Here is a 15,813-nt window from a genome sequence, read left to right as displayed (position 1 = left end):
GCCGTGTGTGGACATTGGGAAGAGCAGGGAGATGACCCTTTAGTGGATCTATCCCCTGGGACAAAAGCTGGTTCCCCCCTGGAGGCAATTCAACTCTCTGATCAGCTGACCCTGGCCCAGCATGCTGAGATCAGAGGGGTGCTGCATCTATACTCTCAGCTGTTTTCCAACCAGCCTGGACATACTAATTTGACTGTCCACCGGGTGGAGACTGGGTCACATCCTCCTATAAGATGCTCCCCTTTTCGAGTCACCGGGAAAACTGTCCAGGACCTAGAAAGAGAGGTCAGGGACATGCTGGCTTTGGGGGTGATCCAGCCATCTTCCAGACCTTGGGCCTCGCCAGTGGTTATGGTCCCCAAAAGGGATGGGTCAATCTGGTTCTGTGTGGACTATCGAAAGCTCAATGCAATCACCGTATCTGATGCCTACCCCATGCCCAGGCCTAACGAGCTCCTAGACAAGCTGGGAGGTGCTCGGTACCTCACCACCATGGATCTTACAAGGGCTACTGGCAAGTGCCGCTGGACGCAGGCTAAAATCGGCCTTTATCACCACTCTGGGACTCTACGAGTTTCTGACCCTGCCCTTCGGCCTCAAGGGAGCACCAGCCACCTTCCAGCGCCTTTTGGATGAGCTACCGAGGGGAATGGAGAGTTTTGCCGTGGCGTATATCGACGACATCTGCGTCTTTAGCCGGACCTGGGAGGACCACGTGTCCCAGGTTAAACAAGTGCTGGACCGACTCCGGGAGGGTGGGTTAACCGTAAAGGCTGAGAAGTGCAAGGTGGAGATGGCTGAAGTATCTTACCTGGGCCATCGGGTGGGGAACAGCTGCCTAAAGCCGGAACCAGCCAAGGTGGAGGTGATCAGAGACTGGCCCGCTCCCCAAACCAAAAGGCAGGTCCAGGCCTTTATTGGGATAGTGGGGTACTATCGTAGGTTCATGCCCCACTTTAGCGCCATAGACGCCCCCATCACTGAGCTGTGCAAGAAGGGGAAGCCAGACAAGGACCAAGCAGTGCCACCAGGCTCTCCGGGCGCTGAAGGAGGATCTGGTTAGCGGCCCAGTTCTGGCAAACCCAGATTTTGACAAGCCCTTTATGGTGTTTACCGACGCCTCAGACACGGGCCTGGGGGCGGTGTTGATGCAGGAGGATGAAAAGGGGGAGAGACACCCCATCGTGTACCTGAGCAAGAAGTTGCTACCTCGGGAGCAGAACTACGCGGCCATCGAGAAGGAATGCCTGGCCATGGTGTGGGCCCTGAAGAAACTGGAGCCATATCTCTTTGGGCGCCACTTCACCGTGTACACCGACAACTCTCCCCTGACCTGGCTGCACCAGATGAAAGGAGCCAACGCCAAGCTTCTGAGGTGGAGCCTGCTCCTGCAGGACTAGGACATGGACGTGGTCCATGTGAAGGGAAGTGCCAACCTGATAGTGGATGCGTTGTCCCGGAGAGGGGGCCCTGAACTTCCCCAGGTCACTGGGCAGAGTGACCCCGCTCAGTTCAGTCTTGAAGGGGGGAGAGATGTGATGGAGTAGGGGCTGTCTGTGTGGGGGATGGGAGAGCCGGGGATGACTTTAGGTGAGAGACAGGACCTGAGCCTGTAATCTGAGCCAGGCAGCGGGGAGGGGTGTCAGCACCTTTGCCCGGGAAGCTGGACAAAGTAAGGAGCCTGCTGGAGGGAGTTAGTTCAGTTTCGGTTTTGGGCTGGGTGGTGGAATTCAGGGAATCCCAAGCTGGGGACTAAGCTTCCTGCACCCCCAGAAGGACCAGATTGAGGGGTCCTGGTTGTGCCCACAAGCTCTGCTGTAGCCTGCATTCCTGTTGTCCAATAAACCTTCTGTTTTACTGGCTGGCTGAGAGTCACTGTGAGTCCCAGGAAGAGGGGTACAGGGCCTGACTCCCCCATACTCCGTGACAGGGGGGTGGAGGGTTGGAGTGAGTACGAGGGGCAGAGCTGTGTGGGGAGCAGGACTGGAATAGCAGTGGGGCTGGGGGTCAGGCTGCAGCCCGGTAGGCCCTGCCCACCCAGAGCCCTGACTCGCCCGTGCCGTGCGGCCCCTCACCAGGTGTTGCCCGTGGCGTCGCTCTCCCCAAAGGCGCTGTAAGAGCCGTCGTCGTGCTTATAGAGCAGCTCACGCTGGTAGCCTGTGGGGATGGGAGAGAGACAGCGAGTTCTGGATCCGCTCACCCCCAGGGGCTAGAATCCACCCCCAAGCCTGCACCCCGTGGGGCCCGCTAGCCCTCCCCTCCCCCACGGCACTGAGACTCAGAGATTCCAGGGGTCGGTTTGAATAGGGGGATGGAGTTAAGGCTGAATAGGGCCCCGATCCCCCAAATGCTCTAGCGCCCCGACCTGGGGCTGGATCCCAACCAGCGCCCCCTAGAGGGGAAAGGGCTCCTCTCCGGTTCCCTGAACCCTGAGTCTAACAGTCCTTATGACCTGGGCCTCAGAGAAGAAAGGCCAAGGATCTCATTCCCTGACCCCCAGAGCCAGCCAGGGCCCTGATCTGGGGCTGGACTGGAACTCAGGCCCCAGAGGTGGCATGGACAGGGCCCGATGTGACGAAGTGGGAATGTTCTCGATGTGTTATGTGAATGCCGAGTGGGGAGTATTGACCGGGGAAGGTTGCAGGGGAGTTGTGCTGGGACGACCTGTTCTGGGGAAGGGAGGATACCTGAGCATGTAACCTGAGAACCGAGGAGGAGGGTTGGAGGCCAGGTAACACCTCTGCCTGGGAAACTGGACAAAGGACAAAGGCTGGGGGAGGAGCTGGGGGGAGAACATAAGAACGGCTGTACCGGGTCAGACCAAAGGTCCATCTAGCCCAGTATCTGTCCACCAACAGTGGCCAATGCCAGGTGCCCCAGAGGGAGTGAACCCAACAGGCAATGATCAAGTGATTTCTCTCCTGCCATCCATCTCCATCCTCTGATGAACAGAGGCTAGGGACACCATTCTTACCCATCCTAGCTAATAGCCATTTATGGACTTAGCCACCATGAATTTATCCAGTCCCCTTTTAAACATTGTTATAGTCCTAGCCTTCACAACCTCCTCAGGTAAAGAGTTCCACAAGTTGACTGTGCGCTGCGTGAAGAAGAACTTCCTTTTATTTGTTTTAAACGTGCTGCCTATTAATTTCATTTGGTGACCCCTAGTTCTTGTATTATGGGAATAAGTAAATAACTTTTCCTTATCCACTTTCTCAACATCACTCATGATTTTATATATCTCTATCATATCCCCCTTTAATCTTCTTTTTCAAGCTGAAGAGACCTAGCCTCTTTAATCTCTCCTCATATGGGACTCTCTCCAAACCCCTAATCATTTTAGTTGCCCTTTTCTGAACCTTTTCTAGTGCTAGAATATCTTTTTTGAGGTGAGGAGACCACATCTGTACACAGTATTCGAGATGTGGGCGTACCATGGATTTATATAAGGGCAATAATATATTCTCAGTCTTATTCTCTATCCCCTTTTTAATCATTCCTAACATCCTGTTTGCTTTTTTGACCGCCTCTGCACACTGCGTGGACATCTTCAGAGAACTATCCACGATGACTCCAAGATCTTTTTCTTGACTCGTTGTAGCTAAATTAGCCCCCATCATGTTGTATGTATAGTTGGGGTTATTTTTTCCACTGTGCATTACTTTACATTTATCCACATTAAATTTCATTTGCCATTTTGTTGCCCAATCACTTAGTTTTGTGAGATCTTTTTGAAGTTCTTCACAATCTGCTTTGGTCTTAACTATCTTGAGCAGTTTAGTATCATCTGCAAACTTTGCCACCTCACTGTTCACCCCTTTCTCCAGATCATTTATGAATAAATTGAATAGGATTGGTCCGAGGACTGACCCTTGGGGAACACCACTAGTTATCCCTCTCCATTCTGAGAATTTACCATTAATTCCTACCCTTTGTTCCCTGTCCTTTAACCAGTTCTCAATCCATGAAAGGACCTTCCCTTTTATCCCATGACAGCTTAATTTACGTAAGAGCCTTTGATGAGGGACCTTGTCAAAGGCTTTCTGGAAATCTAAGTACACTATGTCCTCCGGATCCCCCTTGTCCACATGTTTGTTGACCCCTTCAAAGAACTTTAATAGATTAGTAAGACACGATTTCCCTTTACAGAAACCATGTTGACTATTGCTCAACAGTTTATGTTTTTCTATGTGTCTGACAATTTTATTCTTAACTATTGTTTCGACTAATTTGCCCGGTACCGACGTTAGACTTACCTGTCTGTAATTGCCGGGATCACCCCTAGAGCCCTTTTTAAATATTGGCGTTACATTAGCTAACTTCCAGTCATTGGATACCGAAGCCGATTTAAAGGACACGTTACAAACCTTAGTTAATAGTTCCGCAACTTCACATTTGAGTTCTTTCAGAACTCTTGGGTGAATGCCATCGGGTCCCGGTGACTTGTTAAGGTTGAGTTTATCAATTAATTTCAAAACCTCCTCTAGTGACACTTCAATCTGTGACAGTTCCTCAGATTTGTCACCTACAAAAGCCAGCTCAGGTTTGGGAATCTCCCTAACATCCTCAGCCGTGAAGACTGAAGCAAAGAATCCATTTAGTTTCTCCGCAATGACTTTATCGTCTTTAAGCACTCCTTTTGTATTTCGATCGTCAAGGGGCCCCACTGGTTGTTTAGCAGGCTTCCTACTTCTGATGTACTTAAAAAACATTTTGTTATTACCCTTGGAGTTTTTGGATATCCGTTCTTCAAACTCCTCTTTGGCTTTTCTTATTACACTCTTGCACTTAACTTGGCAGTGTTTGTGCTCCTTTCTATTTGCATCACTAGGATTTGACTTCCACTTTTTAAAGGAAGTCTTTTAAAAGACTGAGTGAGGCTGAGTGAGAGGCTGGAGGGAGTTTCAATTTGAAGCTGGCTGGGATATGGAGGGGAGCCCCGATGGGGCTTGGGCTTCCCAACGGGGCTGTGGCCTCCCTGCAGGCCCCAGATGGACCTAACTAAAGGGGGTCCTGTTGTCTGTACCGTCAAGACCTGTGTTCCTGTCATCTAAATAAACCTTCTGTTTTACTGGCTTGCTGAGAGCCACGTCTGACTGTGAAGTAGGGGTGCACGATCCTCTGGCTTTCCCCAGTACCCCACCTGGGCTGACTCGCTGTGGGAAGCGCACAGAGGGGCAGAGGATGCTGAATGCTCCAAGGACAGACCCAGGAGGTGAAGCCGTGTGAGCTTCTTGCCCTGCAGAGAGTCTGCTCCAAGGGAGAGGAGGCTCCCCAAAGTCCTGACTGGCTTTGTGGGGAGCAGTCCCAGAGCATCGCCCAGGGACTCCGTGACACCCTCGCAAGGCCCCGCCATTCCCGGGGGTGCAGGAGTGGGAGGACACTCACCGCTCTGGAGGAAACCCTTGGCTTTGTCTCTGATCTCTGGGCTCAGCTGCCCGCTCTTCTCCAGGTACTGCTGGATGTAGATGTTGGGAGCAAACCGGACCATGTTCTGCTCCCCGCAGCCGTAGGGCATGGCCAGCAGGCGGTCTATGTTCTGCAGAGCCGTGCCCATTATGTCTCCTGGCACCAAGGGAGTTGGGGGAGCAGAGAATTACCAGGCTGCACAACAGCTGCCCTGTCCCTTACACCACACCAATGGAGCCCTGGCATTGGGGGGCCCAGAACCCCCATTTTATTCAGGCCTGGTGGGGTTACGTGGATACGTGGTGATGAATGGCCAAGACGCCAATGCCCTGGCACAGCTTCATGGCTTCACTGCATGAGTCTATTGCCCCTCGCTGGGGTCGAGGCCCTGGAGCACAGACTACAGGGACCAGTCCTGCCCCGGTACCAGACACCCACTAGACCTCATTGGTCTTTTCCATCCGTGATGCCCCGGCCTCTCTGATCAGAGCGCTGGGCCACAGACGGGCTGGCTGGCAAAGGGCACCATGCCCTGGCAGGGATGGGGCAGGGGAATTCCTTACCCAGAATAGTCACGTGGGCCCGCTCGGACCCCGCCAGGACGTTCGCAGGCAGCTGCAAGGAGATTTCTTCGGAGGCTGCGTAACACAAAGGCAAAGACACACCGTTAAAGGCCTGTTGGGAACCTGCCCCTGCCTCCAGCCAATCAGATCCCTCCATTCCTCACCGTCCGGGGCTGTTGCCCAGTCACAGCCCCTCTCTCATTCCCAGCTCCCCCGGCCGTGGCACACACGTGCCCTTGAGGGCGAGGGCTGGGGGATCTCAGCGGGGGACCTGCCTATAGCACTCGGTCCCTCTCCTAACCCCAGAGAGCCAGTGTGACGAACTCTGCAGGGAGCATCGTACACACGGGGGCCAGGCTGCAGGGGAGAGGAGCTGGCGCAAAAGGGGCCCAGTGAGACTCGGGAGCAGGAGCCGGACGTGCTCGAGCCTTCGGCCCACGGCAAACGATTCCATAACTGCCCACTAGGGGGTGCATCTTCCCTGGGCAGCTGGGCCTGGACCCTGTCCCAGGCAGGACATTGACCTGGATGCCCCCTGGTCCGGTCCAGCCTGGCAGCTCCTGTGCCCCTAGCTGGGCCATCCAGTGGCTCAGCCATCACTGACGTGCCGCAGCAAAGAGACTCCCCGCGTTAGTGACACCCACTGAGCCCCGCACAGGCGCTGGGAACCTACCTTCCTGGCAGAGCAGGGAGCTGTGCACCTTCTCCTCCAGGATCCCCCCCGGCTGTGGGGAAGGAGCATCAGACAGAAGGTCAGGAGAAGGGACCGTGCACGTCACAGCCTGACAGGGCCTGCTGGGTCAGCCAGTGCCGCTAGCCAGGGCAGGATCATCCCCTACAGCCCGTGCTGTGGGGCTCGGGCACATCCAGCTCTCAGCGCCCCAGCAATGGGGCTCCCATCCCTTCCCCGGGGAGACTGTTCCCAGCCCAGCAGATCTCGCGGCTTCCTCCTCTTCAGCACGGAGCTTCCCTCTGCTAGTTCCCTCCGCCCCCTCGAGCCCTCCCGTGTGTCACTCTCAGCCGCCTCGAGCCCTCCCGTGTGTCACACTCAGCCACCCCCCTTGGGCTAACCCCCGTCTCTGTCTGCCCCCGGACTCTCCCGCCAGCTCCCTGATCTCGCTGGCATGGGACCGCGTGACGGGGCAGTGCAGGTCGGGGTCCAGGACGTGGACGGTGCGGTGCTGGGACATTAATTTCTGTGGCAGGACAAAGAACAATCACAAGTGCAGACTCGGCCCACGGCCACCAGGGGGTGAGACCCAGGCCCCGGATCTCCCTCCGCTCTGCCCAGAGGCCCCGACCGACACTGACCTGGACCAGCAGGGGCTTTATCACAGTGTCCACTCGCCCCTGGGCCGGCACCACGGCCAGCTCGTTGCCGCACAGCTCCTCGGTGTGCAGAGCCTCGGCGCTGACGGTGAAGTTCACCTCCCCTGCAGAGCAAGCCGGGAGACGCCCCTGTTAGACAGACCAGCGCCCCTGCCCGAGGCAGAGAGGAGCCCGGGTCCGAGGATGGGAGGATACTTGAAGGGGAAGGGTGGTGAAGTAGGGAGAGAATAGTAGTAAAAGAAAGAAAATGAAGAGAGAGTGTGAGAGGGAATGGGGAGAAAAGAGAGAGAAGGCCAGAGGGGAAGGGAAGGACGGAGGGAAGTGACTGTGGGAAATGGTGATTAGGACGTAAGAGGTTTCACTGCTGGGGCATCCTCTCAGCCCGCCCCCCCGACAGCTCTTCTCATCCACTCCGCTTGGAACCAAGCCCTGAGTGACCCCATCCTGCGCCCTCCTCCTCACTGCCAGCACAGAGCCTCCAATGCCCCTTACCCGTCTGTCCCCCACGCAGAGCCTCCGAAGGCCCCTACCTGCCTCCCTAGTGTGAAGGCTCCAGCACCCCTTCTCTGACCCCCGCCACTGTGCAGAGCCCCCCCTTCCCTGCCCCTCCCCTCCAGCACAGAGCCCCCATCGCCCCTTACCCAGGCTGCTCGCCGTCACCTCCCACTGGAAGGTTTTCCCTTCGTCTGCACAGAGGCAGCTGGTGTAGGCGCCGTCCTCGCCCGCCTGCACCTGGAACTGCGCAGACTCTGCCAGCGTCACCCGCACCTGTGGGGCCCAACACGAGAACCCCCTTAGGGCTGTGGGGGACGCGCTCACACGCGCCAGCTCCAGCCGAGACGTGACGCCTCTGGGGATCAGGCCCCCTCACCGCGATGTGCTGACCCCAGTGGTCACAGGGTCAGGGCCAGTGACTGCCGGTGCCACTCGCCGGCCTGCGCCGCTGCCCAGCCCCCCAGCCCCAGGTCACTGGCCCCAGCAGCCCCCACAGCCCAGCCCCGGGCGGCGCTCACCTTGATGCACTGCCGCAGGTAGTTGAAGACGGTGGCCTTTAGGGCGAAGGCCTCTCCCCGGATCACGGAGTACGGCAAGGCCAGCTCCACAAAGAAGGGTTTGAAGGCCCTGAAGGTGGCCGTGGGCGAGAGCCCAAAGCCCAGCTCCGCCGTGCAGAACATCCCAGCTTTCCACTCCGTGATGGTGTCGGGCACCGAGACTGGGACGTCCTTGGTGCCCCCCTCGCTGCGCCGGGACGGAAACAAACAGCGTCAGACACGCGGCCGCCCCCTGGGAAGCGCCCACGAGCATGGCCACCGGAGACGTCCCTGCCCGACCCTCTGCTGGGCTGGGGCCAGAAACAGGCCAATCCCAGACAGCAGAGAGGGGAAGGGCTGTCAGTGCCCCCATCTCCTCCCCTCTTCCGCCCCACGCCAGCTAGCGTAGGATCCTTCCCTTCCCCGGGGCTCTCCGGGCTGGGCTCAATGTCCCACGGGATGGGGATCCCCCCTTCCGCAGCCGGACACGTATCCCTGTCAGGGGCTATTCCTGGGGTCAGCCTCAGTTCCCCCTGCTCGGGATCCCCGGCTCCTCCCACCTGTACCCCATGTGCCACCTTCAATTCCCCACTGCTGTGCTGGGTTCCTCTCTACTGGCAACAGGGCGCAGGAACCAGCCCCACACGGACAGCCGGCCCTCCCCCACCACTACGCCACCTCTGGGAGCTGCTGCTTTCCAGGGTCTGGCCTGGAGGCCACTCTGCAGGGACGGTCTGTGACAGCTCCTCACTCACCCCACAGGCACCAGGTCCCACAGCCACGTCTCTGGGAAGTACACACGTGGCGCTGCCTCCTCCTGGGTGCTGGGTCCTGGTGCTAGCAGGCCATTGATCGCTGGGGTCCCTGCTTCACTATCCACACTTTCTGCCTCAGGGATCATGTCTAGAAAAGATACTAAGGGGGGGTTGAGGGAGCCCCACACAGTATTGGGGCAAATCCAGACGATGATTCACGTGTGTTTGCACCTGCAAAGTCTCGGTGTTTGGAGACATTTCGGGGGCTGCATGTGGCCCCTGGGAGCTCTAAGAACTGACCCCTGCTGGCAGGGTTGGGGCTGGAGGGGTCGGGTTGGGGGTGTCCTACATGCAGCACACACTGGTGGACTCAGCACGTGGGCAGGAGCCAGGGAGCCCTGAGCTCAGTCCCAGCTCTGCCCCGAGCAGCGTTAAAGGTACGTTGCACTCCCAGAGCCCTGCACAAAGAGCCGCTAGCCAGGCAGGTCAAATCATTAGCCGCACTGAGCAGCTGGAACATAGAGGCCTAGAGAGGCTCAGTGTGTTTCTACCGCAACCACCGAGCACGAGTGGGCATTGCAGGACCCCATGTGATCTCCTCCATAACACCCAGCTTGACTCTCAGATCCCAGGGCAGCACATGGGGCTGGAGCTAGAAAAGCCGTTGGTCTCTGTGAAAGTAAGAACATAAGAACGGCTCTACCGGGTCAGACCAAAAGTCCATCTAGCCCAGTATCCTGTCTGCTGACAGTGGCCAGAGCCAGGTGCCCCAGAGGGAATGAACAGAACAGGGACTTATCTAGTGATCCATCTCCCGTTGCCCATTCCCAGCTTCTGGCAAACAGAGGCTAGGGACACTGTCCCTGCCCAGCCTGGCTAACAGTTGTTGATGGACCTGTGCTTCATGAATTTTTCTAATTCTTTTTTGAACCCTGTTATAGCCTTGGCCTTCACAACATCCTCTGGCAAAGAGTTCCAGCCAAAGGAGGAGGAGCAGAGTTGAATTGGAAGAGTCAGATGCAGGGCTGGCTCCAGGCCCCAGGACGCCAAGTGCGTGCTTGGGGCAGCAAGCCGCCGGGGGCACTCTGCCGGTCGCTGCTGGGGCGGCAGGCAGGCTGCCTTCGGCGGCTTGCCTGCGGGAGGTCCGCTGGTCCCGTGGCTTCGGTGGACCTCCTGCAGGCAAGCTGCCGAACGCAGCCTGACTGCTGTGCTTGGGCGGCGAAATGCCTAGAGCCGGCCCTGGTCAGATGATTATGTGTACCCAGCCCCCACTGAATACACTGGAGAAAACCTCCCACCCTGGGCCCTGCCCCTTTGAAAATAAGGGACAAACTCTCACCCTCGGCTTCTTTGAGAACCATGGAGAAACCCCCACCCTCCACCTCACTGAGAACAATGGAACTGACAAGGACAGTGTTAGAACCCAGGTCCCAGGCCTGAGCCACGAGCCCATGCGTCTCCCCTCACAGGGCAGAGAGGGCATTTGGAATTGCTGATCAAGGGGGATGGAAGCTCCCAGCCCCACTGACCTACTGTGTGGTATCCGAATTCAGAGTCATAATAAAAGTCCATTGAGAGTCCATGTTCACAGGGCTGCTTGGCATTGGTGTTGGTGAGAATTTTCAAAGCCGCATCCTGGGAGAGAAGGAAGACGGAGGTAAATGCATGAGGAGCAGCGAAAGCACCAGAGGTGGTGTGATGCCTGTTGTTACTGCCCAAGGTCACACAGCAAGACAGCAACACAGGAGCAGAATTCACAGAGACTCGGCTGCTGCCCAGCACCCTGCAACTGCTTTGCAAAGGGGCAGAACCAGTATTTTACATATGGGGAAACTGAGGCACTGAGCCACAGAGAACAGAGAGGGGAAAGACCCATCGGCTCATCTCTCCACCCCCTCGTCCCCCGGGGCCAGGGCAGGGCTGATCCTTACAGCACTTCTTCCTGGGGGTTTGGTTTTAGCACTAAAAGTCCCAAGCGAGGGGGCCTCATCCAGGAGACGATTCCAGCCTCACACATCACACTGTCGGGCCGTTCTCCTGCTGACGGTTCCAGCAGCTGGATCCCAGGACTCCTCGCTGTGCCCCATGACAGGCAGCGTGGGCCGGAGGCTGGGATACTGGGCTGGGAGTCAGGACACCTGGGTTCTGTTCCTACCTTCGCGGCCCACGTGGGCAGGTCCCGTCTCCTCTCTAGTCGCTTCCCTCCCTTTGCCGGTCAGCCTGGGAGCTCTCGGGGGCAGGGGCATGTGTGACTGTCTGTTAAACGCCCCGAATTGTCCTGGGCGCAGACTGCAGGTTGCCCAGCGGTGCCCCTGCCCTTCTGGACTGGGGTGAGCCCCTCATCCTGCCCCGCTGAACACCAGGCAATGAAGAGTTAAGGGAGGTGCCACCCCAGCCCAGCCTCAGCTCTGCCCAGGAGCTGGCACTGCCCATGGGGAAGGTGCCGGAGGTGGCGCCATGGGCAGTGGACGGGACGAATGACTGAGAAGGGGCCCTTGGCTGTGGGACATGATGGGAATTGCTGTGAGGCTGCGGCTGTGCTCACTGCGCTGGGTGCAGCTGGGGCAGGAGAGGGGCCCGTCAACCTCGAAGGGTCCAGGCTGCCTCAGTCCAGCTCTGAGGAGCCTGCTGGGATTCTCCTAACCGGGTGCTGGAGGCTTTGCCCTTCCCTCTGCTCGATGCTCATTTTCTTGGCAACCCTCTGCAGGAACGGCAGCGTCTGCACGTGGCTCTTATAGCCCTTGAAAACGTCGCCCTCAACCCCAGATTTCGGTCTCGGGCAAAACTGCCAAACGGAGCCGCTGCAGAGCGGAGGCAACGGGCGGAACCTGCAGCCTCTGAAACCTGCCCCGGGTGGGGCCTGAACTCACAGCCCGTGGGCACCCTGGAGATTCACGGGCCACAGCACGTCCCCCAGCGCCCCTCGGTCACTGTGACACCTGACTGCCTGCAAACCCGCTGGCTCCACGGAGCCCCAGCCTGGCTGCACATGTGCCTCCCACTCTCTGGGGCCTCCATTCAGGTCACCCACCCCCCATCAGGGCAAACAGCATGATGAGAACCGGGCGGTCGTGTAAACCCGTTTCATGAGGGGGGCTGTATCTTGGCCCCCCCCACTCAAATGACCCCACATGTAGCCCACTAGCCCCACCCTGCCCTGCATGAGGCACAGCAAATCTCAGGCCAGGCTGTGGATGTCAGAGCACTCAGACACTCCTCTTTAATCAGCCAGCGACACTCAACCTCCGCTCAAGCAGAGCTGCCACCCCCCTGCAATGTGCAGCACCCGCCCATGGCAGCATCTGTCTGGTCCCCTGGTACCCAGAACCCAGCCCCCGCCCACCTGGGAACAGTTCTGGGAAGTGACTTGGCCACTGGGCAGCCCCGAGATGCCGCGGTGCGCGCGGTGCTGGGTGCCATGGGCAGTACGCCCACTGGATGGGCGCTGGCAGGGGGAGGGCAGGTCCTAGCCCATTCCACTATGGCCGTCTGACTGGGCTCAGGCCCTGGGGAGGCTGCCAACACTCAGAGCAATCCCCAGCTGGGACAGAGCCCCGGTCTCCTGACTCCAGGGCCCCCTGAGGGCTTTGGGAGGATGTCGTCCATCCCTCCCTCTGGCGGGGCAAGATGCCATCACCCTCCGCACCCGTCATAAACATACAGCTAAGGGTAGCATAAAATTCCTCCTTTACCTGTAAGGGGTTAAGAAGCTCAAATAACCTGTTTGGTACCTGACCAAAAGGACCAATAAGGGAAGAAGATACTTTCAAATCTGTGGGGAGAGGGACCAGGGCAGGAAAAAAACATCTCCTAAAACCCTACCTGAAAATAAGCATCTAAGATTACAAAAATTGTAAGTAATAGCAAGGAATTGTGTTAGATTATCTTTTGTTTTAGCTTGTGAATTTTCCCTATGCTAAGAGGGAGGTTTATTCCTGGTTTTCCTAAGTTTGAAGTTGAGCCTAGAGGGGAATCCTCTGTGTTTTAACTCTTTTTATTACCCTGTAAAATTACCTTCCATCCTGATTTTACAGAGGTGCTTCTTTTACTTTTTTCTTTATAATAAAGTTTTTCTTTTAAAAACCTGATTGGTTTTTAGTGTCCTAAAAACCAAAGGGTTGGTCTGTGCTCACTCGGTTAACCTACTGGTTGGTAGATTATTGTCAAGCCTCCCCAGGAAAGGGGGGATATTGTGGGGAAACAGGAACTCCAAGTGGTCCTTTTCCTGAATCTTTGTCTAACTCACAACAATACCGTCCAAGGACAAGGAAGGATTTGTGCCTTGGGGAAGTTCTGAACCTAAGTTGGTAGAAATAAGCTTAGGGGGTCTTTCATGCGGGTCCCCACATCTGTACCCCAGAGTTCAGAGTGGGGAGGGAACCCTGACATGGTGGCAGCACCATGGGATCATTTTGAACCAGAAGCACAGACCTCAGGATTTTAAAAACATTGTTTCTTTTGGCTGATTGTAAACCAGGGAGGTTTTTTTTTTTAAGGACTTTTTTTTTTTTTTTAAAGCAGAGAGCAGCTGGAGTTTTTTTCTTTGCCTGGAGGCAGAGGAGTTAAGTTATAACAAGGGAATTCACAAGTTGGGTTTGTTTTTTTTCTTTCTAGCTCTCGGGTTAGGCTAGGCTGAGCACAGGAAGGCTACGATGACGGAAAGTGAGGTTCAAAAGAAAAAGACAGTTACTCACCTTTGTAGCTGTTGTTCTTCGAGATATGTTGCTCATATCCATTCCAATTAGGTGTGTGCGCGCCGCGTGCACGCTCGTTGGAGAAAATTTACCCTGGCAACACCCAGTGGGTCGGCTGTGGAGCCCCCTGGAGCGGCACCTTTATGGCACCGGATATATACCCCGGCTGACCCAGCGCCCACTCAGTTCCTTCTTACCGCCCATGATGGTCATTGGATCTGTGGAGTTCAGCTTTGCTGCTCTCCACTCTAGTTATAGTGTAAATAGTTCTAGTGGATTAGTAGGGTTCTTCCCTCCTCCCCATCGGTAGCTTGGGCTCCAGGCTTTAAACCCTGCGCGTCCTGCTCCAAGCCCATGCCAATGGGTGACCCCCATGACTCTTGCCTAAAGTGTCTGGGGGAAATCTCATCAGACTGAGAAGTGCAGGATCTGCAAAGGTTTCCGGCCCCGGACTAAAAATGTGCGGGACTTTCATCTGCGACAGCTCCTCATGGAGGCAGCTCTTAGCCCTCAACCTCCAGCACTGTGCCAAGATGCAGCGCCGAGCGCTTCGGTGCACAGCACCCTGGTGGCAACAGTAGGAACTGCACCGCGGATGGACTCTGATAGAGTCCTAATTGGAATGGTGGAAGATCTGTCTTTCCTATTGCAAAAAACCGGTTACTTACCTTTCTGTAACTGTTGTTCTTTGAGATGTGTTGCTCATATCTATTCCAGTTAGGTGTGTGTGCGCGCCACGTGCATGGATGTCGGAAACTTTTACCCTAGCAGCTACCCATCAGGCCGGCTTGGGAGCCCCCTGGAGTGGCACTGATATGGCGATCCATATAAGCCCCTGCCGGCCCGACCCCCATTCAGTTCCTTCTTGCCGGCTACTCTGACAGAGAGGAAGGTGGGTGGGAATGGAATAGATATGAGCAACACATCTCGAAGAACAACAAGAAGAAAGGTAAGAAACCGTTTTTTCTTCTTCGAGTGATTGCTCATATCAATTCCAGTTAGGTGACTCCCAAGCCTTACCTCAGAAGTGGGGTTGGAGTCAAGGAACCGCAGATTGGAGGATTGCTCTGCCAAAGGCTGAATCATCCCGAGAGTGCTGGAAGATGGCCTAGTGGGATGTGAATGTGTGAACCGAGGCCCATGTGGCAGCCCTGCAGATTTCCTGGAGAGGAATGTGTGCCAGAAAGGCAGCTGATGACGCCTGAGCTCTCGTGGAGTGAGCCGTGACAGCAGGCAGAGGGACATTTGCCAAGTTGTAGCAAGCATGAATACACCCGGTGATCCACGATGATATTCACTGAGAGGAGACCAGGTGCCTTTCATCCATTCCGCGATGGCGACAAACAACTGGGTTGTTTTACAGAAGGGCTTTGTTCAGTCTATATAGAAGGCAAGTGCCCTTCTGATGTCCAGAGAATGGAGACGCTGTTCCCGAAGGTCAGCATGCGGTTTTGTTTAGAAAACCGGTAGGAAGATATCCTGGCTCACATGAAAGTGGGACACCACTTTTGGCAGAAAGGCCGGGTGAGGTCTTAGTTGAACTTTATCTTTATGAAAAACAGTATAGGGCGGTTCACATGTGAGAGCCCGTAGTTCGGACACCTGACGTGCGGAAATGATGGCCACTAGGAAGGCAACCTTCCAGGAGAGATAGAGAAGTGAGCAGGAGGCCAGTGGTTCGAAAGAAGGGCCCATAAGGCAGGAGAGGACCAAGTTAAGGTCCCATGCAGGCATGGGTGGCTTCGTTGGAGAATGGATTTTCTCCAGGCCTTTGAGGAAACGCTGCATGACCAGGTGTGCAAACACTGAGCGCTCGGCCACGCCTGGGTGAAATGCAGAGATGACCGCGAGGTGATCCTTAAGGGATCCAAAGGCTAGGTGCTGGTCCTTTAAGAACATCAGGTAGTCCAAGATGCACGGAATCAGAGCCTAGAGCGGGAGCACCTGCCACTGAGCGCACCAGCTGGAAAACCTCTTCCACTTGGCCTCGTAGGTAAGCCTAGTCGACACTAGGTAAGCTTGTGACTTT

General features: G+C 56.1%; 2 protein-coding genes across 4 annotated transcripts in view; both read right to left on the bottom strand.

Annotated features, from left to right (window-relative positions):
- LOC120385032 (alpha-2-macroglobulin-like protein 1) overlaps window positions 1-15,813 on the bottom strand; it is a 218,429-nt gene that overhangs the window by 88,210 nt on the left and 114,406 nt on the right. The window lies entirely within an intron of this gene.
- LOC120385033 (alpha-2-macroglobulin-like protein 1) overlaps window positions 1-15,813 on the bottom strand; it is a 34,100-nt gene that overhangs the window by 11,635 nt on the left and 6,652 nt on the right. The window contains 9 exon segments of the mRNA XM_039504111.1: window positions 2,076-2,157; window positions 5,392-5,568; window positions 5,976-6,050; window positions 6,649-6,700; window positions 7,287-7,408; window positions 7,946-8,072; window positions 8,318-8,543; window positions 9,091-9,238; window positions 10,620-10,725. Coding sequence (XP_039360045.1) covers window positions 2,076-2,157; window positions 5,392-5,568; window positions 5,976-6,050; window positions 6,649-6,700; window positions 7,287-7,408; window positions 7,946-8,072; window positions 8,318-8,543; window positions 9,091-9,238; window positions 10,620-10,662 — 1,052 coding nt within the window. The 5' untranslated portion in view covers window positions 10,663-10,725.

This window comes from Mauremys reevesii, linkage group 17, assembly GCF_016161935.1.
Source record: "Mauremys reevesii isolate NIE-2019 linkage group 17, ASM1616193v1, whole genome shotgun sequence".
NCBI lineage: Eukaryota > Metazoa > Chordata > Testudines > Geoemydidae > Mauremys > Mauremys reevesii.
Note: the sequence above shows the minus strand (reverse complement) of the source record. Positions and strands in the feature narration are given on the sequence as shown.